The 26,449-nt window shown below is 43.0% G+C and overlaps 1 protein-coding gene and 1 pseudogene across 1 annotated transcript; both read left to right on the top strand.

Annotated features, from left to right (window-relative positions):
• Nucleotides 1–11,331: 11,331 nt before the first annotated feature.
• On the top strand, nucleotides 11,332–14,312 carry LOC114459614 (mucin-5AC-like). The gene is made up of 5 exons (XM_028441799.1): nucleotides 11,332–11,359; nucleotides 11,705–12,195; nucleotides 12,248–12,876; nucleotides 12,937–13,186; nucleotides 13,344–14,312. Exons 1-5 carry the CDS (start codon nucleotides 11,332–11,334, stop codon nucleotides 14,070–14,072), a joined length of 2,127 nt encoding a protein of 708 aa, XP_028297600.1. The 3' UTR covers nucleotides 14,073–14,312.
• A 6,248-nt stretch (nucleotides 14,313–20,560) lies between these two features.
• LOC114459627 (protein canopy 4-like) lies at nucleotides 20,561–26,444 on the top strand (annotated as a pseudogene).
• The last annotated feature ends 5 nt before the right edge of the window (nucleotides 26,445–26,449 follow it).

The raw sequence follows: 26,449 nt of genomic DNA, 5'->3' as shown, positions 1-26,449 counted from the left end.
TACTACAGATGAGATGGTAAGAAACTACTGTTTAATGGTTTTTAAATCATTTTTATTTGTAAATGATCATAAAAATAGAATAACTTAAAAATGACTTCTTTAACAGTTACTGTAATAGGCTGAAAACAACCAACAGTCTGTATTATATCTCTCTCTATCCACTACAGCAAAGATATTAATAATAAAACACTCTGATTTGCTGATGGTTTTTATTGATTAAATAACCTTAAATACTGTCATTAATCAGCAAGAACTTTTTTTTTTAAAAAATTACTCTCGTAGCATGAAAATAACTGACAGTCTTTATTAGGTCACATCTACACACACCTCTACTACACCAAATATATATATAGAAAAACACTAAAATATGATAATAATCAACTAAAAATATTACTTTTTTTCATTTAAAAATGATGGTGTTGATATTTTGAACCCAGTATATCGTATGGTATTCTGCAAATTAAATACGATTAAACATTTGATTTATATTAATTAATTTAGAAAACAAGTAAAGGAAACATCTCATTTTCTATATTCATAAAAAGATCATTTATGAAAAGATTTTTAGCTTGTGCTAGTAAGATGATTATTATCATTATGCAGATCTATCTAGAATTTAATGTAACTAGAGACAGACCTGATAAAGGTATAGTTTATGGTTTTTTCAGGTTAATAGTGACCTTTGAATAATTTAGTTGGTAATAATTACATTATTAATTAGTGATGCACTAAAAATCTGACCAAACATGATGTTATAAAGACGTGAGTAAACGACGCAGTCAGTGCCGCTTGTCTAGAACAGACCAACTTGTCTGTGGACTCGTGGAGCGTCTGTATTTAATACATGTGAGCACTACAGAGTTGATGGGAGCAAGTGTAAGTGTGTTTTATGTGTGTGTGTCACTTAGACACTGTAGTTACATGTAGCCCTCCATTAACACAGACCTTTAACATCACAACTGTACTTGGTCCACGTTATATAAAACATCATTACTCTCTGATAGAATATTAAACGTTTAATCACAGCTTCAATGCATTTGTGTTTTAATTAGGGCTGCACCATTTTCACAAAAAACCTAATTGTGATTTTTCTGACAGATATTTCGATTTGATTTACAATTTTTAAAAAGATTTCATACATTTAAAAGCATTTTTTTTTCCAAATTCTGTTTTCCACATCAATTTTTTAAAATTCCGTTTTTTTAGAAATATTAATGAATATTCAGAAAATATTAGTTTTTAACTCCTGTAAGGAAACAAAATACTAATAAATAAAAAAAAAACCTTAATTCCTTTTGAGCACAACTATTTTAGATTTGTTATGTAAAATAAGTTTGTAATATGCTGCTCAAATGAATGAATGAATGAATGAAAAATAGATACAATTAAAAGGAAGATATAAGTTGTACTGTGAGAAAACAAAATAAATACTAATAAAAAAGAAAACTATAATTGAACAAAAATGTATTTCAAAAATGTAATTTAAAATAATGAGTAAGATACAATTAAAAGGTAGATATTAGTTGTAGTGACATGGATTATTCTGACTGCTCCTTTTTAATTATTCATGTCATATAAAGATGTATGAGAGCAGCATTAATGTCACTATATTTACCCTCAGGGATCAATGATTTACTGAATCTGATCAGGTTTATTGATTAAGTTTTGATCAACTTAATTTAAATTAACCTCATTTAAATGATCCTGATGACATCATTCCAGAACGTAATGATTAAACAAAGCTAAATGTGCAAACATCACGTGTAAGAAGTGTTTTTTTTCACCACTAGAGGCTAGAATATTTTACAGTATCAGAAGTTATCAATAATCTGTGATGTTTCATACTCTACAATCTCTGGTATTGATGGTCTACAACAGAACAACTTTATCCAGATGTTCTGTAGCTCTGATCAAGTGAAGCTGATTAAAGCTGAGTCATGTTTTCACGGAGCACAGCAGCGCTATGAGAAACAGACAGAGCTTCACAGACATGTTAAAGTTAAACAGACACTGGTGTCTCTGATGTAGGAGTCAGTGATGATTTTTGTAGTTTTTTACCAGGTTAGACGGTGTTTAGGTGGTGTTTGAAACGACTACAAAGAGAGTTGGAAGGACATTTCTGCATAAAAAATGTTCTTTCCCTCACAGTGACGGTGTTTAAACCTGATTCTGTGAATTTCCGTTGCGTTCACCTGAGGTCAGGTGTAGATGTAGTTCTACAATTAGACACTAGATGGAGCCCCAACATAAGTATTAGGTCTAAGCTCCTCCTTCTACTACTTTGACTGAAAATCTATCACACCTGTGTGTTTGGACTCTCAGATAATGTAGTGGAGGAGCTCAGAGATGTTGTTAGTGAGTGTCTTCAGATTTATTGAATTATTATGTTTATTTTAAGCTCCTAAAAGTACGTATTTAAGTTAGAATATAGGTCATGTTAAAGTACACAGGCTGATTCCGGAGAGGGTCCCATTCCTCTCTCAAACACTCCCTCTATGTCTGCTTCTTCCCTTGTGTGTTTGCTCCTGTACTCCTTCTGGCTTTTGTCTTGCAGGTCCGTGGGATCCTCAGTGTGGAGTTACAGAGTCTCAACAACTCTGTCTCCACCCTTTCCTCTGCACACACCCAACACAGCATAACGTGGATGGCTGTTCATCATAGGAATGGGATCCACACAAGGTTCCTGCTGCTTAACAGAAGGTTTTCCTTGCCGCCATGATGAATTCATGTTGGGTGTGGGATACATATGTATGTGTATATACGTATATATGCATATGTGTGTATCCATAAAATGAAGAGTCCGTCCTTAAGACTGCTCTACTGTAAAGTGTCTTGAGATACCACTGGTTATGATTTGACGCTATACAAATAAAGATTGATTGATTGATTGATTGATTGATATGTATTTTGACCCAAATGTAAGTTAACTTTACAGCCAAAGTGTTTGGCTTTACCAGTTTGTTTGTTTAGTGACATCTTAGTCAAAATACATTAAGGTAATATTTAATCCAATTGATATAATATATATATATATATATATATATATAGTGATTTCATAGTGTAATTTAGGTTAAAACAATGAATAATAAAACCACAGATATGTTAAGAATAATAAATATTGGTTAAGAGTTTCAGATAAATACATTTACATAAATACTAAAATTAATAAATAAGTTTATGGGTAAAATACATTGTTACAAAGTTAGACTTTAATTAAAATGGATAAAATTTGTACAACAAAGCACATGATTTAATTGTACAAATAGAAATAGTTAAACATTGTAGGTTGATTTAAAAACATTAAACATTAAATAGCAGAAAATTAATTTATTTAATAAATAAAATGTTTAAAATAGGAAAAGCTCAGGTGGTTCATTCTTTTAAAAACATTTGATTAGAACTCATTCTTCCTTTCTCTCTTTTTCATCCTTTTCTTTAAGGTTTTCAACCTGCTACAAAACCTACAACAAAACTGAATAAACTTTTAAAAGCTGAGTTTATCTCACGTCTTGCTTGTGTTCCATCCATGTTCTTTCAAGCTGGACAAGCATTGTAGAAAATAAGCTTAACAAGTATCTGGTATGGTATTCTGTAAATTAAATATGATTTAAAATTAGATTTAGATTAATTAATTGATAAAAGAAGTAAAGGAAGGTTCTCACTTTCTACATTCATAAAAAAAATAATTTATAAAAAGCATGTGTGATTTCCCTGGTTTAATTCTATGGGACATGTGCATGATAAATGTGTTTGTTGGTGTATTTTTTTTTTTTTTTTTGACAAATTTCTATATTTTATTTTGTTTGGTGTATTTTTCTGTAATGTTTGTATTTTTGGAGTCATTGTGTATTTTTAAAAAAAAAAACAAAAAAGGCCAAGATTCACGGCTCTGTCCTGCAAACTCTGTAAACTTAGCAAAAATCCATGGATCTCTTTTGGTGTCCCACTTCTCTAGATGATCTGCAGCAACTTTGAGCCTTGTCAGTGAAACACTCTATGAAAAGTGTTACAATAGGACATTTGTCTCATACTAAATTACCTTCACTCTGTAGGGTTTAGGGCTGGAGGTTTAACAACTGATTCACAAATGTTTGTTTGGTTCCTTCTCTGTGTTTAATCTCTAACTGTTCTACAGGACTCTGGAAGCCAGAACAAAGTGACACCTCAACGTTCTCAGGACCATGAAGCTCAGCCACAACAAAGAAACAAATCTAAGAGAAAAACTTCAGAGCAAAGAGTTCAACAGCAGAGCCAAGCTGGAGTTAAAGCTAAACATACATGTGACCAGTGTGGAAAGGCCTATAGCTTTAAATCAGCCCTCACTAGACATCAAAGAATTCATTCTGGAGAAAAACCATTTAACTGTGAACAGTGTGGAAAAGCTTTTATGCGGAGTTCTACCTTAATAAGACACAAAGTCGTTCATACTGGAGTTAAAAAGTTTGAATGTGATGAATGTGGAAAGACTTTTGGTCGATCTGAAAACCTCAGTCAACATGTTCTCATTCACCGTGGAATCAAAGCTCACAGATGTGAACAGTGTGGAAAGACTTTCACACAAAGATCATCTTTGACTCTGCACATGAAGACTCACTCCAGAACAGAGTTGTATCGCTGTGACCACTGTGGAAAAATATATAAAAAGAAACAAACCCTCACTGAACACCTGAGATCTCACACTGGACATGAAGTGTGTCCCTGTGACCAGTGTGACAAAGTTTTTACAACATATCAACAGTTAAAATATCACCAAACCAGCCACTCATCAGAAAGACCTCATAAATGTGACACATGTGGAAAATCTTACAAGTGGAAATCTCAACTTAATCTCCACCAACGAGTTCATGAGAAGAATGTTTTCAGATGTGATGAGTGTGGGAAGACCTTCAGCACTTCATCTGTTCTCCACTCACATCTCTGTGTGGATGGAGACATGGAGCAGGAATCATCTTCAGATCCCAGCGACACACGGATGGTGACGACACCTTCTGGTTCCAGTGTTGGACTGAAGAACCCAGAGATCAGGCTGCACAGGATTCCAACATAAACCTGCTGTCAGCTGGAAAATGGACACCAACAGTTCAGGAAGTTGTTGATCTTTGAAGGTGTGGTCTGAAAGAAAAGATCAATACAATGATCAGTTGGAAAGTAAGCAGGAAGAAGTTTCCCTTTGTTCACTTTCTATACAGGATATACATTCTATAGCTTCTGTATTCATACATGATGTATATGAAGAATGATTCACATTATTATTATTATTATACACTAATGACAGATTCTATATCAGGGCTGTCAAACTATTTTTAGTTGAGGGTTCAAATACGGACCAGTTTGAGGTCCAAAGGGCTGCAGATTATAGGAAAACCAGCCCTAGTTTATACTTCTACCTATAAATGAAATATAAAGTATGTAAAGCACCAACAATACAATATGAGGCAGATATCAGTTCCTGTAGGATCTTAGAGAGCAACTTTTTTTTTAATTTTGGAAAATGTTGTGAAATAATTTAGGAAAAATTGCGTAACTTTCAAAAACTGAAAATTCCTGCAACAATTTGAGTTTGAAATAACTCCCATTATGTGATATCAGCATGGAAATACTGTGAGCTCTGCTAATATTGTGGAGTTTACTTAACATTATTTGTTTTTAGAGAGGCTGAGAAATCTACACCTGAATTAGGGAAAACATGAATAATTGTAGAAATTATTGACTGTCATTTTTACTTTATTTTTTTTTTTTTATTTATTCAGTTCATTTCCGACATGGTTGCAATCACAGAAATTCACTTTGACATTCAGATCAAAATCACATCATTGTTTTTTTTTTTTGTCCTTTTTCATGCCGGAAAGGGCGACGGAAAAAAGCATTATGCTTATCCAGATCCGTCCCCTGATTTGAACACAGATAATTTTACATCAAACCTCGTTTCTTCCCTAGTCAAACGTTCTTATCTTCTTCATAATTTCATCTTTTCATTAATGTCTCTTTTTTTTTTTTTTCCCTTTTTTATGTGATGTGTTCTCGTCTGCAGTCATTGTTCCTGTTGTTACTCCTCCTCACTGTCCTTTTTCTCCGTATCTCCTCGGGCTTTCTTTTCCAGTCGTTGTTTACGTTCCTCCAACTCTCCAAACGAAAAGTTCTTCTTCTTTCAGAGAACCTTCATATCCTCGGAAAGTCACCTCAGCATACGATGCATCAGAAAGGCACATACACATACCCCCATCATTAGCAGGCCAAAGATCATGACCCCTAGCAGATAGATGTCCTCCACATCTTCCACTGTCAGCTGGGAGAAACAGAGCATCTGGCTTCTCCCTCGTGCATCCATGACATATCCACTTGGGTTTGTGTCCTTTGGACACGCTGATTCGTGCTGTAGTAATTGCCTCGTCGTGAAGATTTTGTCGATGGTGCTCAATGACCAGTTGATGAGTTCCATGTCGTCGCTGTATAGTTCGATGAAGAGTTGACTTGGGACCTGTATGCGTGTAGAAATATCCTCCGTGTTTTCTTCTTAAATCTTGTCAGATTTACGAATTGTTGTGTCTCTGCGTCAAGGCTGTTCCAGAGGTTCATGGCTCTATACACAGTACTATGTTTGCCAACGTTTGATATGATCCTGTTTGGTCTAAACACATTATTATGTCTGAAGTCATAGGAATTTTGATTGTATGTGAAACGTTTTTGTATTTAATGTGGTAGTTTTTTTGATGCAGCCCTAAATGCGTGTATTTGTGTGTTGTATTGTATTATTTCTTGCAGTTTTAGGTATTTTGACTTCTCAAATAAATCGTTTGTGTGCGTTGTGTGGTACTTTATGTAAAATTCTTATAGCTTTTTTTTGTAGTTTAAATAGTGGTTCAAGATACGTTTTGTAGTTATTACCCCATATTTCGGAGCAGTAATTTAAGTGCGATGCTATGAGTGAAGAATAGATTGTTTTAAGTGATTTGGTATGTAGGATTTGTTGAAGCTTCCATAGGATGTAACTGCTTTTGGCCACTTTGTTTTTAACTATTTGTATATGTTTTTTCCAGGTCAGCTTGTCGTCCATCCACACTCCTAGTGCTCTATATTCTTTTACTTGTTCTATTATTTCCATGTTTAGTTTCAGTCTTATATCTCCTGTTTTTTTTCTCTTTCCAAAGTTAATGAATTTTGTTTTACTGACGTTTAGGGCTAGTTTATTTACATCTAACCATGTTTGAATTTTTAATAGTTCTTCATTTGTTGACTCTATTAGAGTGTTAATGTCTTTGCCTGTGCATAGAATGGTTGTATCGTCTGCAAACAACGTTAGTTTGAGGCAATTTGTGACTTTGAAAATGTTGTTTATGTATAAAATGAACAGTTTTGGCCCTAAAATTGAACCCTGTGGAACACCACATTGTATGGTTTGGCATTTTGATGTGTGTTCTTCAAAGTCAACATATTGTCTCCTATTTGTCATATAGCTTTTAATCCATTTTAAGGCGTTGTGCTTTATTCCGTAATTTTGAAGTTTTTCTTCTAGAATATCATGATTAATTGTGTCAAAGGCTTTTTTTAGGTCCAGAAAAATTCCGAATACAAATAGTTTTTTTTCTAATGCTTCTCTTATATTCTCCGTGATGTCAATTATAGCCATTGCTGTTGAACGTCCTTTTCTAAATCCATATTGTCCTTCATGTAGTATATTATTGTCTTCTATAAATTTGTCGAGTCTTTTCATGAAGAGTTTTTCCAGAATTTTTGATAATTGTGGTAATATTGATATAGGTCGATAATTAGTGAAATTACATTTTTCTCCACCCTTGTAAATCGGTCTGATTTTTGCAATTTTCATTTTCTCTGGGAAAACACCATTCTTAAATGATAGATTACTTATATGTGTTAATGGCGGGGTTATTTCAGCCGTTATGGTTTTTATTAAAGTCATAGTTAGATTATTAACGTCTCTGGATTTTTTTGAGGTACTGGTAGTGATTATTCTGTCCACCTCTGCTTCTGTTACTTCTTCAAGTACAAGATACTTATCAATGTCTTTCTTCTCATTGTCATAATGATTCCATTTAAATGTTGGGTGTTTATTTATTTCTTTCTCTGTGTTTTTTCCAGTATTTATGAAAAAACTGTTGAGTTCTTGTGCTATTATGTTTTTATTGTGTTCTTTTACATTGTTTATTATAAAATGATCTGCATTTTTTTCTTTGCTTTTGCGCATGGTTATGTTGTTTATTATTTCCCACAATTTTTTGTTTTTGTTTTTATTCTCTTTTAATTGTTTTTCATAATATTCTCTTTTTTTCTCTTAGTAAATTATTGACTTTGTTTCTGTATTTTTTATAACGTACTTCTGCTTTTAATGTTTTTTCTGTTATATATTTTTTATATAATGTTTTTCTTTTTGCATACGTTGGCTATTTTCTTATTAATCCATGGTACATTGTTTGTTTTACTTTTGGTTGTTATGTGTTTCAAAGGGCAGCATTTATCGTATATTGTCGTTATTGTGTCTGTAAATGTGTCATATGCTACGTTCACGTCTTCTTCCTTGAAAACACTCTCCCACGTCTCTCTTTTTATCTGTTGTTTAAAGTTTTCTAGTTGTTTTTCTCCTTCCAGTCTTCTGTATGTCTGTGTTATGATTTTCAAGGTTCTTCTTCTCTTTTGTGTTTAGTATCATAAATATTGGTAAATGATCAGAGATGTCATTTATTAATATACCACTCTTTACATCTGTGTTTTGTATGTTTGTGAAGATGTTATCTATCAGTGTTGAGCTGTGTTTATTAATTCTGGTTGGTTGCGTTATGAGAGGTTTTAATCCATTTGTGTACATGTAATTTGTAAAGTCTTCAATGTGTGTATTTTTTAAAGGATTTAAAATGTTTATATTGAAGTCTCCACATATCAGTAATCTCTTATTTTTAATTTCTTCTATCATTTTAGTTAATTTCTCATTAAATATGTCTATTTTACAGTCAGGTGCACGATACAAACAGCAGATTATTATCTTACGTCCCTCTGGACTTGTAATTTTCACTGTTATACATTCCATCACTTCTTCCACGGTTAAACTCATCGACTCTATAATCTCCATCTCTATATTTTCTTTTATGAATAGTGCTACCCCTCCTCCTGGCTTATGTAATCTGTTCTTATAGACAAATTTATATCCTTTTATCATAAAATCCATGCCTTTTTTTTCTTTCAGCCAAGTTTCTGACAGTGTTATTGTGTCAAACTTATACAATGTGGAGATGTAATCCTTAATGGCTTCAAAATTTGCATACATACTGCGACAATTACAGTGAATAAGTGACAGACCTTTTTCCTTCTTTGTTTCCACTTTGAATTCATTCTCTGTGTAGTAATGGCAGTTTGTGTATTGTTTCCAGTGTGAAAAGTTGTTTGGGTCCACTAAATAATAAATGGCCCGATTTTTACATAGATGTTAGGGTGGAAATGAATGGGTTTTTAGGTAGAAAACCCTGATTATGGGTTTTAATGGACAAGGGGGAGGAGCCAAGGGCTATAGAAGGGAGCCAGTCTCTGCTCTCCCTGTCAGTGTATGTCCTGTCTGGGTGCAATGAAGGTAAGCCAGAAGGCGTCTGTTACTTTGTTGCATGTGCAGTTGTATCTATTGTAAATATTTATTCTCTTTTTCTGTTTATTTGTCTAGCGCTCATCTTCATCCTGGAGTTTTTTGTTATTGTTGTTCACTTAATGGAATAAAAGCACTAAAAATGTATATCCTGGCTATGCCATCATTTATTTAATCAAGAACCACGTCACAATCACACACACACACACACACGTCCGCTCACTGACCCGGGGTCACGATGCTTCTCATACACACACTGCTGAGTCAGTGACCCCCTGCAATTAATATCACTGATGACTTAAACAGTGTCATTAACTTGGTGTACTATCACTGTCACTCACACATACACACAAACACACTGAAATGAGGCCAACTTACCAAAGGACAAACTCTCCTGCTGCAGGTTTTCTAAGACACTGATACAAATGTGGGTTTAGAACATGTGTCAAACTCCCAGCCTGAGAGTCAAATCCAGCCCTTTAGAGCTTCCAATTCGGCCCGCAGGAGAAAGTAAAATTAATCCTGTAAATTACTAAATATTTCAGCTGTAAATGGTTCAACGACGTGACACCTAAATATTCTGTCCAACTGAATTTCTTTTAGTCAAAATAAAAGGTTTAAATGCATAAAAATATACCAAATATGTTGCATCTTAGTACATATGCACTTACTTTAAATTTTGTTTTTTTATTTGTTCTGTAATTTCTTCTGCTATTCAAAGTGTCAAAATATTATGTGGTGCGACTGTCTGGTCATGACAGATCTTTAAAATGACTAAATTTATTCAAATAAATTTTCAGCCCAATTTTAGTTTTATTGTAGTCCTGTATAAGATTTCAAAGTATTTTAATTTCCATCATAATATTCATACAAACCTTGCCTGATTATGCCCATTTTATGAAAAGTCATGCGGTGAAAATCCTTAATATACGTCATTGACCCTGATATCTGTCTCTACAAATTAAAAAATTCAATGAAACTACAATATTTCCAGAAGCTCGCAATTTTCCCGTGCTTTCATCATGATTACAGTCATTTTTATAATTTAATTCCCAAAATTACACAAAAATTGGTCACAAATTAGATATTGTATCGATATTGTATTTACACGTGGAAGTGCAAATTAGGGCGCATGAATGTTGAAATAGCTTTTTTCCCGCCTAAAATATGCTGCCCACTTGAGATCAAACTGGTATTTGACCCCTGAGCAAAAATGAGTTCATTTTCATTTTCTTACTTCACGTGTCTCAAGCTTCTTACTGGTGCGACGACACAATGCAGGAGCAAGTGAAACTATTTTTGAGGAAATTTACTTTTGATCTCCTGACATGTTTCAACTGCCAACTGTTAGGCTTCCTCAGAAGAATCTACTGATTGCTTTGGTGTGTCCTACGGGTTTGTCCATAAAGAAAGCTTCAATACATAGATTGATCTATTCAACGTCGTAGAGAGGGTGAGAAGGAGACAACAGAACAGAAAAATCTTAAGTCTGCAATATCAGACCACTGCACAAAAGAAAATCACATCATGGATTGGGACAACGCGACAATAGTTTGGACAAAAGGAAACAAACACAAATGTTGGATCAAAGAAGCCACTTGAGACTGACTTCTCCAGAGATCATGGGGCGACAGGGACCTTAGAAACAACTCATAGTAGCAGTATTAGAATAGCTACAATACTGTCAAAAACATGCAAAGTAATGCGCAGAAGAGCTACAAGGTAGTAGTGCACGGAGGAGCTGTATGGAGGAGTGCGTGGCAGAGCTGCAAGGTCAGTGTGTGGAGGAGTGCGCGAAGCAGGAGCTGCACAGAGTTCTCCTGCATGAAGGAGCGCGCAGAGGAGCTGCACAAAGTTTTGCTTTACATAGGAGCACGCAGAGGAACTGCACTGAGGAACGCGCGGATTGAGGTTTGCTGTACGGTGGAGCACGCGGAAGAGATGCATGTAATTTTTCTTCACGGAGGAGTGCGCGGAGGAGCTGCTTTGAGTTTTTGTTCACGGAGGGGCGCGCAGAGGAGCTGCAGGGAGTTGTTCTTCATAGAGGAGCGTGCGGAAAAGCTTGAAAGTTTTTTTTTTTTTTTTCATGGAGGAGCTGCTTTGAGTTTTTTTTCTCAGAGGACTGCACAGAGGAGCTGCAGGGAGTGTTTCTTCACAGAGGAGCACGCGGCCCCAGCAGCGGCCTCAGCAGCAGCCCCATCAGATACCCCAGCAACCCTAGAACCGGCCCCAGCAGTGCTCCCTTTAGCGGCCCCAGCAGCGTCCAAAGCAGCGACCCCAGCAGTGCCCCCTTCAGCGGCCCTAGCAGCGCCCCCAGCAGCAGCCTCAGCAGCTGCCCTAGCAGAGGCCCCATCAGCAGCCCCAGCAGTGGCCTCAGCAGCGGCCTCAGCAGCAACTTAAGCAGCTGCCCTAGCAGAGGCCCCATCAGTGGCCACATCAGCTACGCTGCAGCGACCCCATCAGTTGCCCCAGCAGCGGCCCCAGCAGCAACTTTAGCAGCGGCCCCCATCAGCTACCCTAGCAGCTGCCCCAGCAGCGGCTTCAGCAGCAGCCCCAGCAGTGGCCCCAACAGCGCCCCCCAGCAGCGGCCGCATCCATCAGCAGCCCCAGCAGCGCCCCCAGCAGCGGCTACATCAGCGGCCTCAGCAGCGGCCCCATCAGCTACCCCAGCAGCGGCCCTATAGCGGCCCTAATAGCGCCCCCAGCAGCAGCTTTAGCATCAGCCATAGCAGAGGCCCCATTAGCTACCCCAGCAGCAGCCCCATCAGCTACTCCAACAGCAGCCCCTTCAGCGGCCCTAGCAGCGACCCCATCAGCTGCCCCAGCAGCGCCCCCAGCAGTGGCCCAAGAAGCGACCCTAGCAGCTGCCCTAGCAGCTGCCCCAGCAGCGGCTTCAGCAGCAGCCCTAGCAGGGGCCCCATAAGCTACCCCAACAGCAGCCCCTTCAGCGGCCCGAGCAGCATCCCCAGCAGCGGCCCCAGCAGTGCCCCCTTCAGCGGTCCCTTTAGTGGCCCTAGCAGCCTCAGCAGCGGCCTCAGCAGCGGCCCTAGCAGCAGCCCCAGCAGCGGCCCTATTGCGGCCCTAACAGTGCCCCCAGCAGCGGCTTCAGCAGCAGCCCCATCAGCATCCCCAGCAGCGAACTCAGCAGCGGCCCGAGCAGCACCCTTCAGCAGCCCCAGCAGCGCCCCCAGCAGCGGCTTCATCAGCGGCCCCAGCAGTGGCTTCAGCAGCAGCCCCATCAGCATCCCCAGCAGCTACCCAGCAGCAGCCCCATCAGCGGCCCCAGCAGCGCCCCCAGCAGTGGCCCAAGCAGCGACCCTAGCAGCAACTTAAGCAGCGGCCCCCATCAGCTACCCTAGCAGCTGCCCCAGCAGCGGCTTCAGCAGCAGCCCTAGCCCTAGCTACCCCAGCAGTGGCCCCATCAGCTACCCCATCAACTACCCCAACAGCAGCCCCTTCAGCAGCCCGAGCAGCACCCCCAGCAGCGGCCCCAGCAGTTCCCCCTTCAGCAGACCCAGCAGCGGCCCCTTTAGTGGCCCTAGCAGCCACAGCAGCGGCCTCAGCAGCGGCCCCAGGAGCGGCCCTATAGCGGCCCTAATAGTGCCTCCAGCAGCGGCTTCAGCAGCAACCCCATCAGCATCCCCAGCAGCGAACTCAGCAGCGGCCCTAGCAGCAGCCCCAGCAGCGGCCCCATCAACAACTTAAGCAGCGGCCCTAGCAGAGGCCCTAGCATTGGCCCCATCAGTGGCCCCATCAGTTACCCCGCAGCGGCCCCATCAGTTGCCCCAGCAGCGGCCCTAGCAGTGTCCCCTTCAGCAGCCCCAGCAGCGCCCCCAGCAGCGGCTACATCAGCGGCCCCAGGAGCAGCCCTAACAGTGCCTCCAGCAGTGGCTTCAGCAGCAGCCCCATCAGTTGCCCCAGCAGCGGCCTCAGCAGCGACCTTAGCAGCGGCCCCAGCAGCGGCCGCATCAAAGCTGGGGCCCCCATCAGCTACCCTAGCAGCTGCCCCAGCAGCGGCCTCAGCAGCGACCTTAGCAGCGGACCTCGCAGTGTCCCCTTCAGCAGCCCCAGCAGCGCCCCCAGCAGCAGCCTCAGCAGCTGCCCTAGCAGAGGCCCCATCAGCAGCCCCAGCAGTGGCCTCAGCAGCGGCCTCAGCAGCAACTTAAGCAGCTGCCCTAGCAGAGGCCCCATCAGTGGCCACATCAGCTACGCTGCAGCGACCCCATCAGTTGCCCCAGCAGCGGCATCAGCAGCGACCTTAGCAGCGGCTTCAGCAGCAGCCCTAGCAGAGGCCCCATCAGCTACCCCAGCAGCGTCCGCATCAGCGGCCCTAGCAGCAGCCCCAGCAGCCCCTTTAGTGGCCCCATCAGCAGCCCCAGCAGTGGCCTCAGCAGCGGCCCTAGCAGCAGCCCCAGCAGCGGCCCCAGCAGCGACTAAAGCAGCGGCCACATCAGCCACCCCATCAGCTACCCCAGCAGCGACCTAAGCAGCGGCACGAGCAGTGACCCAAGCAGCGGCTGTAGCAGAGGCCCCATCAGCAACCCCATCAGTTGCCTCAGCAGCGGCGCTATAGCGGCCATAACAGCGCCCCCCAGCAGCGGCTTCAGCAGCAGCCTTAGCAGAGGCCCCATCGGCTACCCCAACAGCAGCCCCTTCAGCGGCCCGAGCAGCGCCCCGAGCAGCGACCCAACAGCGGCTCGAGCAGTGTCCCCTTCAGCAGCGCCAGCAGCGGCTACATCAGCAGCCCCAGCAGCAGCTACATCAGCGGCCTCAGCAGCGGCCGCATCAGCTACCCCAGCAGCGTCCTCAGCAGCGGCCCTATAGCAGCCCTAACAGTGCCCCCAGCAGCGGCTTCAGTAGCAGCCCCATCAGCGGCCCCATCAGCTGCCCCAGCAGCGCCCCCAGCAGCGGCCCAAGCAGCGGCCATAGCAGAGGCCCCATAAGCTACCCCAGCAGCGGCATAAGCCCCCTTCAGCGACCCCTTTAGTGGCCCTAGCAGTGGCCCCAGCAGTGGCCTCAGGAGCGGCCCTTTAGCGGCCATAACAGCGCCCCCAGCAGCGGCTTCAGCAGCAGCCCTAGCAGAGGCCCCATCAGCTACCCCATCAGCTACCCCAACAGCAGCCCCTTCAGCGGCCCAAGCAGCGACCCTAGCAGCTGCCCCAGCAGCGGCCGCATCAGCGGCCCCAGCAGCAACTTTAGCAGCGGCCCCCATCAGCTACCCTAGCAGCTGCCCCAGCAGCGGCTTCAGCAGCAGCCCCAGCAGCGGCCCTATTGCGGCCCTAACAGTGCCCCCAGCAGCGGCTTCAGCAGCAGCCCCATCAGCATCCCCAGCAGCGAACTCAGCAGCGGCCCGAGCAGCACCCTTCAGCAGCCCCAGCAGCGCCCCCAGCAGCGGCATCATCAGCGGCCCCAGCAGTGGCTTCAGCAGCAGCCCCATCAGCATCCCCAGCAGCTACCCAGCAGCAGCCCCATCAGCGGCCCCAGCAGCGCCCCCAGCAGTGGCCCAAGCAGCGACCCTAGCAGCAACTTAAGCAGCGGCCCCCATCAGCTACCCTAGCAGCTGCCCCAGCAGCGGCTTCAGCAGCAGCCCTAGCCCTAGCTACCCCAGCAGCGGCCCCATCAGCTACCCCATCAACTACCCCAACAGCAGCCCCTTCAGCAGCCCGAGCAGCACCCCCAGCAGCGGCCCCAGCAGTTCCCCCTTCAGCGGACCCAGCAGCGGCCCCTTTAGTGGCCCTAGCAGCCACAGCAGCGGCCTCAGCAGCGGCCCCAGGAGCGGCCCTATAGCGGCCCTAATAGTGCCTCCAGCAGCGGCTTCAGCAGCAACCCCATCAGCATCCCCAGCAGCGAACTCAGCAGCGGCCCTAGCAGCAGCCCCAGCAGCGGCCCCATCAACGACTTAAGCAGCGGCCCTAGCAGAGGCCCTAGCATTGGCCCCATCAGTGGCCCCATCAGTTACCCCGCAGCGGCCCCATCAGTTGCCCCAGCAGCGGCCCTAGCAGTGTCCCCTTCAGCAGCCCCAGCAGCGCCCCCAGCAGCGGCTACATCAGCGGCCCCAGGAGCAGCCCTAACAGTGCCTCCAGCAGTGGCTTCAGCAGCAGCCCCATCAGTTGCCCCAGCAGCGGCCTCAGCAGCGATCTTAGCAGCGGCCCCAGCAGCGGCCGCATCAAAGCTGGGGCCCCCATCAGCTACCCTAGCAGCTGCCCCAGCAGCGGCCTCAGCAGCGACCTTAGCAGCGGACCTCGCAGTGTCCCCTTCAGCAGCCCCAGCAGCGCCCCCAGCAGCAGCCTCAGCAGCTGCCCTAGCAGAGGCCCCATCAGCAGCCCCAGCAGTGGCCTCAGCAGCGGCCTCAGCAGCAACTTAAGCAGCTGCCCTAGCAGAGGCCCCATCAGCAGCCCCAGCAGTGGCCTCAGCAGCGGCCTCAGCAGCAACTTAAGCAGCTGCCCTAGCAGAGGCCCCATCAGTGGCCACATCAGCTACGCTGCAGCGACCCCATCAGTTGCCCCAGCAGCGGCATCAGCAGCGACCTTAGCAGCGGCTTCAGCAGCAGCCCTAGCAGAGGCCCCATCAGCTACCCCAGCAGCGTCCGCATCAGCGGCCCTAGCAGCAGCCCCAGCAGCCCCTTTAGTGGCCCCATCAGCAGCCCCAGCAGTGGCCCTAGCAGCCTCAGCAGCGGCCTCAGCAGCGGCCCTGGCAGCAGCCCCAGCAGTGGCCCTATTGCGGCCCTAACAGTGCCCCCAGCAGCGGCTTCAGCAGCAGCCCCATCAGCATCCCCAGCAGCGAACTCAGCAGCGGCCCGAGCAGCACCCCCAGCAGCAGCCCCAGCAGTGCCCCCTTCAGCGGCCCCTTTAGTGGCCCTAGCAGCCTCAGCAGCGGCCTCAACAGCGGCCCCAGCAGCGAACTCAGCAGCGGCCCTAGCAGCAGCCCCATCAGTTACCCCGCAACGGCCCCATCAGTTGCCCCAGCAGCGGCCTCAGCAGCAACCTTAGCAGCGGCCCTAGCAGTGTCCCCTTCAGCAGCCCCAGCAGCGCCCCCAGCAGCGGCTTCATCAGCGGCCCCAGCAGTGGCTTCAGCAGCAGCCCCATCAGCATCCCCAGCAGCTACCCAGCAGCAGCCCCATCAGCGGCCCCAGCAGCGCCCCCAGCAGTGGCCCAAGCAGCGACCCTAGCAGCAACTTAAGCAGCGGCCCCCATCAGCTACCCTAGCAGCTGCCCCAGCAGCGGCTTCAGCAGCAGCCCTAGCCCTAGCTACCCCAGCAGCGGCCCCATCAGCTACCCCATCAACTACCCCAACAGCAGCCCCTTCAGCGGCCTGAGCAGCACCCCCAGCAGCGGCCCCAGCAGTTCCCCCTTCAGCGGACCCAGCAGCGGCCCCTTTAGTGGCCCTAGCAGCCACAGCAGCGGCCTCAGCAGCGGCCCCAGGAGCGGCCCTATAGCGGCCCTAATAGTGCCTCCAGCAGCGGCTTCAGCAGCAGCCCCATCAGCATCCCCAGCAGCGAACTCAGCAGCGGCCCTAGCAGCAGCCCCAGCAGCGGCCCCATCAACGACTTAAGCAGCGGCCCTAGCAGAGGCCCTAGCATTGGCCCCATCAGTGGCCCCATCAGTTACCCCGCAGCGGCCCCATCAGTTGCCCCAGCAGCGGCCCTAGCAGTGTCCCCTTCAGCAGCCCCAGCAGCGCCCCCAGCAGCGGCTACATCAGCGGCCCCAGGAGCAGCCCTAACAGTGCCTCCAGCAGTGGCTTCAGCAGCAGCCCCATCAGTTGCCCCAGCAACGGCCTCAGCAGCGGCCGCATCAAAGCTGGGGCCCCCATCAGCTACCCTAGCAGCTGCCCCAGCAGCGACCTTAGCAGCGGACCTCGCAGTGTCCCCTTCAGCAGCCCCAGCAGCGCCCCCAGCAGCGGCTCCATCAGCGGCTCCAGCAGTGCCCCCATCAGCTACCCAGCAGCAGCCCCTTCAGCGGCCCTAGCAGCGGCCCTAGCAGCGGCCCTAACAATGCCCCCAGCAGCGGCTTCAGCAGCAGCCCCATCAGCGGCCCCATCAGCTACCCCAGCAGCGGCCCCAGCAGCGCCCACAGCAGCGGCCCAAGCAGCGGCCCCATCAGCTGCCCCAGCAGCGCTCCCAGCAGTGGCCCAAGCAGCGACCCTAGCAGCGGCCCCAGCAGTGGCCTCAGCAGCGGCCCTAGCAGAGGCCCTATCAGAGGCCCCATCAGCTACCCCAGCAGCAGCCCCTTCAGCGGCCCTAGCAGCGCCCCCAGCAGCGGCCTTAGCAGCGGCCCCATCAGCTACCCCAGCAGCAGCCTCTTCAGCGGCCCTAGCAGCGCCCCTAGCAGAGGCCCCATAAGCGCCCCCAGCAGTGGCCCAAGCAGCGACCCTAGCAGAGGCCCCATAAGCTCCCCCAGCAGCGGTCCCATCAGCGGCCCTAGCAGCTCAAGTATTATGTTGAGGGCTGTGAAATGTACAGGATATTTACAGAAAAGCACACAGACCACCCATACAAAAAACTGAGGCGCTCGGTGGTGCTTTAAGTGCAAACACATTTTGGCCTCTAACTTTCACATTTAAAATCACACCTTCATAAACTTTATATCCACGGGTTCACCACAAATGGCACGTTGGCCTGTGTCCTGATGCTCGCCCCCAGTCCGTCATCTTTCGTGATGTACTTCCATGGGCTCCGCAAAACCTGGGTGCCGAGGCTTGGCCCCCTTTTATAACTGCTTGCAGTTCTAGTTTTCATCATCCCCTCCCACAAAGTGGAAAGGCAGATATAGGTTTGAAAAAAATGGTCATAACGACCACTAGGGGAGGTTGCTGAGGTGGATCCACATCCTAAAATAATCAGTAGTGTTCATGCCATCTATGTACCAAGTTTCATGCTTTTAACCCAAAGTGAACCATCCCACTACTGGTACTGATCCAGGATCTGTGGTGGAGAACATGACCTGACTTTAATCAATAAGTTCAGGAATATTTTGTTTTCTGTTTTATTCACACAAATGATTCAGCAGAAACATATTTTATATAAAGGGGGAATTATTATTCATAGTTTGTTGTTCATAGATACAAATATAATCACCTTTTTCATGTCTTATGAAGAGGTTTTTAGAACAAATTGTTTTAAATTTCTTTAAACTTTAAAATCAGGGAGAAATTTATCGGTTTATATTAGTTTCGACGGAGGCTCTAAATCAGGAAATGACGACGACAAAACAACGACGAAAACGCAGTGGGGTGGGGGGAGGGAGGGAGGCTCTATATCAGGAAACGACGACGAGATGACAAAGTTAATCAATTTTTTAAAAAAATAAAAATTGAGGTAATCAATTGCTCAAATTTTTTGAGTTCTAGTAACTTATTTGGGTTTACAGTGATATAGGGCCCATTACATTTTTGGCTAAATTGGCTCCCATATTTTCCTAACTTCGACCATAGTCTGACTGTAATCTTTTCCATGGTGCATAAACTGTAGGGTTGGGTTCATTACGTTTTTCCTTTAAAAGTCAAGGAAGTTAAGTTTCTCTGTGTTGTTTTAGATGAAAAATGACATTGGAAAGCTCATATTGATTATGTACAAAGAAAGGTCAGCAAAAGTATTGTCATTTTATATAAAGTTAGAGATGTGTTTGATTGCAGCTTGTTGAGGAGGCTTTATTCCTTGATGATTCTCTCATATTTCAGTTATTGTACTGAAGTCTGGTGTAACACATATATCATTACCACATTAGAATCATCAGTAAGAAAGGTTACAGAGAGCACACCAATCATATATTTATGGATAATAAACTACTTAAATTTAAGGATCATGTCGAATTAGAAATTCTGATTATTATGTGGAAAGCTAAACAAAAAAAATTATTTCTAGACAATGTTGCACATGACGTTTGCCATAGAAGAAAATATAACTTCTGGAATATGTTTGTATGGACATCATTAAAACAGAAATCTGTCTGTTTATGGAGTTAAACTGTGGAATTTAAACGTTGTATAAGTTTTTACAAATTTAAGAAAATGTACAAAGACAAAATTCTCAGAGGTTATGAAAAAAAATTGTAAACACATGAATATAACTGTAGAACTGTAAGAGAAATGATGGTGTTTTTGTTATGATTTGTGACCTGGTGATGAGTTAAGGTGGAATGTTGTGGAATCTAATTGATTTCATTTTTAATTGTTATTAGGAACAGATAATACAAGATTTATTTTTCCTCTGTTTCTTTTTGTTCATGTATGGAAAACTGAATTTCTCCATGGGGATGAAAAAACATATATTACAAAAAAAAAAAACTGTTTTAATCTTTAAATTGAATGTAAGAATGTGTGTCTTTGTGTGTTAACCCTGAGGTGGACTGGCGACCTATGAGTGGTGTACCTTTAAAGACTTTTTAAAACTTATTAAAATAATGCAATGGGCTCTGGCGCCCTCGTGTGGCCTGGAATAGCAAAAGCATAGATAGTTGAAAGATTTTTAATTCATATGTGGGAATTTTCATTTTTTTTAAATTACTTTACAAATTAAAGTAGAATATAGAAAACTAAAAACACTTATTAAATTAATGAGTTAGACTAACAAAACACTAAAACATTAAAATAAACACCTAAATAATATTAAAATTATGTGAAGACAAAAATGGCCTCAATTCCTGATGAAAAACGGAGTAAATTAAAAACAAATAAAATGACAGCAATAATATTCTATTATTATCATATATTTATAAAATATTAATATAATTACTGAAAATATAACATCAAACCTGGAGTTAATAACAGGCTTTGTGATGTTTCTTCTTGAAATTAATTATGCTAATTATGAAGAGAAAACAGGTGTGTTTAAGCAGCACCACATGTGAAATGAATTAGAAATAATTGAAAATATAAATATACATACCCGAAAAACAAGGCCAACAAGGCCAATAAACATTTACAGAACGAGACAATAAAATTAATGTTAAACACAAAAAACAAAATAAACTGAAAAAAAAAAATCAAAATGAGGAGAAAAAACAATGAATACAACGTCAAAAGCTAAAAGAACAACTAAAGTAAAACGGGGAATAGTAAACAACACAAAAACAAGTATAAGCGTAGATATGTACCGGTATGTGTGTTTTATATGTGTAAGTTTAAGTTAAATCCTGTTGAACATCCTCTCTCGCTCCCTGTTCTGATCGATGCTCGACTAGCCATGCCTGTAACGTTTCACTGCGCATGCTCCGATCATGCCGATGTGGCCGTTGTCTTCCAGACCTTCCTGACGTCACCCAGAGTTTAGGATGAAATAATGAAGCTTTTTATGGTTTTACAGCTGTTTGGTCTTTATAGTGGAGTCAGTGTGGAGGAAGGAGATAGACTTCTCAACAAATGTGAAGGTAGGATTATTTTAATCAGGCTCTACTACTGTGTATCAACACAGAGTAATGAGTCATTACGTGTTTATAACATGTGTAATAATCATATCCAAACATAATGATAAAAATCTATTTATACTGATAAAGCAACAGGGACTGCACTCACCTCTGAAGGTGTGCTATGGTATCTGCCACTAAGATGTTGATAGTAAATATAATACTTCTTTTTTCTTCTTGTTATGATTGTCAAATGAATGAATCTGTGATAACCACATTTATTTATTTACTTTGTGGCCACACCAGCCTTTCATTATCTGATCTCATTAGATCTCAGAAGCTCAGCAGGTCTGGTCCTGTTAGTAGATGATGGAGACCACTGAGAATTCCAGGTGCCACAGTGGGTGACAGTCACCCCAGTGGTATCTGTCATTGTGCCCTTGGGCAAGGCACTTCACCTACATTACCTAGTATGAATGTAGTGTGTGAGTGAGTGTTGGTGGTGGGAGGGGCCGATGGTTCACTATGGCAGCCTCGCTTCCGTCAGTCTGCCCCAGGGCAGCTGTGGCTACAACAGTAGCTTACCACCACTAAGTGTGGAGTGAAAGAATAATACCTTAATTCTGTAAAGCGACTTTGAGTGTCTATGATAAAGCTCTATATAAAACTGATGCATTATTATTATTATTAATTATTTAAATAATATCCAGTGTTATTCAGGAAGTTCTATTATTATTTGCACCTTAGTATATAGCCATCTTAAAAATTTAAATCCTTGTTTTAATCAGAAATAAAATGCATTAAAAAGTGACCACAAAAATGGTGGAAAAGGTGGTAAAATGGGATTTTAATAAAACACAGAAAATTGTTAAAAGTTGCAAATTAGAGAAAAATAAAAGAAAATAAGACAAGAAGGGGAAAAAGTTGCAAATTAAAGTGACCAAAAACGGACGGAAAAAGTTGTAAAAAAATAATACATGATTCAAAGTGTCAATATTGGAACAATGAGTTTAAACTGGCAAATAATAGGCATGACAAATGGTGAATGTGGTTAAAATGGCAAAATAAGCTTGAATTATGGTGAAAAGAGGTTAAAAGTGACAATAATGGGTCAACATATGCAACATTAGGTGGAAAAAGTGGTGGAAAGGGTTTATAAGTGCTGAAAATGTCTTCAACGTGGAAAAAATGTGATAAAAATTTGTTGGAGAAGTGACAGAAATGTAGCAAAAAATGCACTGAAAGGAGCAAAAAATATGGCAAGAAATAGTGATGAGAATAGGTTAAAATATGGCAAGTTTGGTGCAGTTGCAGAATGCCCTTATTATGGCAATTAGAAATAGAAATAAAGTGTAACCTTTTAAAAAAGAAACATTTTGGCTTTTCTTCAAATCTCATAAAAATAAAGTTTGCAATCACAAATGTTATTTTAGAACAGTAATGATAAAGCTATTTATTAATAAAGTTCAAAGAAAAAAGAGCAGCTGTTAATGGATCTTCTTCATCCTCTAGTGTGTAAGTTCTTGACGGTGGAGATGCAGGAGGCGCTGGAGAGGACAGGTCGGTCCAAGGAGGTGCTGGAGTTGGGGGAGGTGCTGGACACGGGCAAGAGTAGACGCAATATTAAATAGTACACGTTGTAAGAACAACACACTCATCAACCATAATTATCCTTAAATAGCTTTAGAATGCTTAGGATTTTAAAGCATTGCATCATGGGTAGTTGATGATCTGTGTGTTGATGTTTAGGGAGACCCGTTTGACTGAGGCCGTGGACAACATCTGTGAACGCATCCTGCAGTACAGCGTTCACGCATAGAGGCCTAGAAGTCTACGCTACGCCAAGGTCAGTCCACCGCCTCATTGTTACCTTTAAACAATCCTCCACTGGTTTTACAAGTTTGGCCTAAAACCTTTGAAATGTAATTATTAGAAGATCTATGCCTAACCAAACATTATTTGTTTAATTACTTTGTAACTCTTTCAGTGCCATTGACGTAATTATACGTCAATTACGTTTTTTTCACGGAGATTACTAGCATACACCCTGGCGGAGGTCCCTTATCAATATCTAAGCTGTAATGTGATGTAGTTATCACAATCTGCAGCATCTTTAACAAAATCTCATCTGCAACAAATTTGCCTCAATGTCTCAGTGAAAATAAACATTTAAAGATGGCTAATTTAATACAAAAACGTATCATGTGCAGCATGTATTAAAGCTCCAGCTAAGGCTGAACGATTAACCTTAATCGCATCGGTTTTAAGGTTTTCCCTACTGCAATAACTTAACCTCAGGTGCTCAAAGTTTTTTTTCCCGTCTCCATTATTTCAGTGAAAAATATGTTCACCAATCAGAATTGCTGAGAACCGCCTTCCTGGGCTGCTGGCCAATCAGAGATGTTACAGGACACAGGCGCTACAGCGAGTGTTTCTCTCTCTTTTTTTGGTTCCATTCTGAGTGCGCTAACAACTACACTAGTGTCCTATAAAATCTACGTTAATGGAATCTACTGTTGAACAGGGAAATGGGCAGAATCTGGTTTAAAACGCCGTCACCGTGAGGCAAGGCCAGATTATATGAGCAACTGGGCTCGTGACCAATAAAGGGCCTGTGGAGGTGAGGGCATAAGGAAAATATCAGGTTTTCTTTTGCTTATAATGTAAACTGACCAGCGCCCGGAGCCATTGCGCTGCACAGAAACCCTGCACCTGCCTGTGACTGTGAGCTGAGACCCTCTCCTGGAGGCCAGGCGGGTCAAAGCCAGGTGACGCAAATCAACCTCTACGCCAGTGGTTCCAAAACGGTGTGTCCAGGAAAGTCCAGGTGTGCCGTGGGATTTTGGGAAAACAATCATACATTATTATTTAGTTCTCTATAAATAAAACGGCGTCACCGTGAAGAAAAGGAACATGTTTATTTATGTGGAAATGTTCTTCTCACTCTCATCCTTGTCTGTTTCAAACACCGTCTAACCTGGTAAAAAACTACACAAATCATCACTGACTCCTACATCAGAGACACCAGTGTCTGTTTAACTTTAATGTGTCTATAAAGCTCTGTTTGTTTGTAACGCTGCTGTGCTCTGTGAAAACATGACTCAGCTTTAATCAGCTTCACCTGCTCAGTGTTTAAACATCTCATCAGAGCTACAGAACATCTGGATAAAGTTGTTCTGTTGTAGACCATCAATACCAGTGATTGTAGAGTCTGAAACATCACAGATTATTGATAACTTCTGATACTGTAAAATATTCTAGCCTCTAGTGGTGAAAAAACACTTCTTACACGTGATGTTTGCACATTTATTTTTGTTTAATCATTACGTTCTGGAATGATGTCATCAGGATCATTTAAATGAGGTTAATTTAAATGAAGTTGATCAAAACTTAATCAATAAACCTGATCAGATTCAGTAAATCATTGATCCCTGAGGGTAAATATAGTGACATTAATGCTGTTCTCATACATCTTTATATGACATGAATAATTAAAAAGGAACAGTCAGAATAATCCATGTCACTACAACTTATATCTACCTTTTAATTGTATTTTACTCATTATTTTAAACATAGATATTTGTTTAATTATAGTTTTCTTTTTTATTGGTATTTATTTTGTTTCCTCACAGTACAACTTATATCTTCCTTTTAATTGTATCTTTCTTTTTTTTTTCATCCATTTTTGTTTAATTATGGGTTTTTTATTTTCTTATGGTCCATGTGGGCTCCCCATGTTGGTGACCCCTGATTTAGAGAAACTAAAAGCAGCATGAGTTGGCATTTTTTGAAAAAGCTGCTAAAGGATCTAAAAAGCAGGCTGAATGCTTCACTCCAATAGGATGTTTACAGGCAGTGGGGCCGTGTGACATCATCAATCATCTGATTTCAAGATGGTGGAACACAGGTTCTTAAATGGTAAAATAGTCCCATTTTTAAAAGTTAATAAAATAAATATGGTGCATTATAATAAGTTTTGTTTGGTATAGATCTTCTAATAGTACATTTCAATCATTTTAGACCTAACTTGTAAAAAAAAAAAAAAGTGGACGATCCCTTTAAAGCTGATCACGTGACCCAAGCAGGAAGTCAGTGTTTTGTTGGTGTGACTACAGGGAACCAGTCAGACCATGACCACACTAAAAAACCTGGTGGGTAATAAGTGAAAGTGGACCTGGGAATGCCGTACGAGCTGTGGGACCAACCGTCTGCAGAGGTCACCGACATGAAGAAACAGGTGGACCTGATCATTTAAAACTTTTAGACGACATTTATTTGTTTTTGTTAAAAGTTAAATCAACACAAGAGTCATTCATAATAGGTAATAGTTTAGTGTTTTAAATAACATGTGTTTACTAATGCAGTTGTGTGTGTGTGTTCAGTGTGAGACCATGCTGGAGCAGTACGAGGACGTAGTGGAGGACTGGTACTTCCATCACCAGGACCAGAGGCTGGAGAACTTCCTGTGTGAGAAGCACATCCTGAAGATGTCAGAGCAAGGTGACAAATATAAAGAAAGAGCAGACAATGCAGAGTGGAATCAAAAAAGTACCGTATTTGAGAGTTAAACTTACCAAGTCTCCTTAGTGCAGCAGTTCCTGATGAGAACCACAGGAGATGCTAAATGTACCAACTTAAAAAAAAACCAGCCAGAATATTTTCTGAACAATTTGAGCCCATTTTTGCTTATATTTTTTATGCTTATTTTTTTTTCTTCAATTTAACCACATTCATGATTTGTCATGCCCATCATTTGCCAGTTTAAACCATTTGTTCCAATATTAACACTTTGAAACCTTTTTACCACTTTTTTTGTCTGTTTTGGCTGCTCTAATTTGTAAGTTTTAACCAGTTTAGCTCCTCCCAGTTGACTCTCTCTGAGGCGAGCTTCCTTCCTGTTCCCTCGCTGCTGTGTTCCCACAGGTGTTGGTTTGCTTTTATTATCCACACTGAGTGCACAGGTCATGTGACGGGTGGCGTCTGGAGCTGCTCCAGGGTCTCTGGGAGCTGGAGTCCACTCTCCAAAGCACTGGGTTTCTTTCCAGTGACGGCGCAGCCACAGCTGAGTTTTTCCACCAGGCGACAAACCACCACGTCTGTGAAGAAGTAACAGAAGTCCTGAAAGTCCATCCTGAGAGAGAACTGGAGCAGTTAGCATATTTTGACTTTTAAAAAGAGGACATTTGGACTGACCTCAACATACACAAAGTACTCAATGTTTTCGTGAATCTACTTTGTAACGGCAAAATATAATATAGTAAATAAATAAGTTGTTATTGTCCATAAGGGTTAAAACTAAATGTATCTCTTTATAAAAAATACTTGAAGACTGAAGTCACTCCCCTTTATCATGTCTTATTACAATCTGTCCTTGAAAAATCTCATGTCTACCTTCTTAAAATCTGTCATTCATTGAAACAATGAGAAACATCTAGAAATGAAAAAAAGAAAAAAACTCAAGGTTTACAGAATATTAAATAATCATTATAAACACTTCAATAAATGACAGTGAAAGTTTACATCA

Source organism: Gouania willdenowi, unplaced genomic scaffold (genome assembly GCF_900634775.1).
Source record: "Gouania willdenowi unplaced genomic scaffold, fGouWil2.1 scaffold_332_arrow_ctg1, whole genome shotgun sequence".
Taxonomy (NCBI): domain Eukaryota; kingdom Metazoa; phylum Chordata; class Actinopteri; order Blenniiformes; family Gobiesocidae; genus Gouania; species Gouania willdenowi.
The sequence above is the reverse complement of the archived record's forward strand: the minus strand, read 5'-3'. Positions and strand labels throughout refer to the sequence as shown.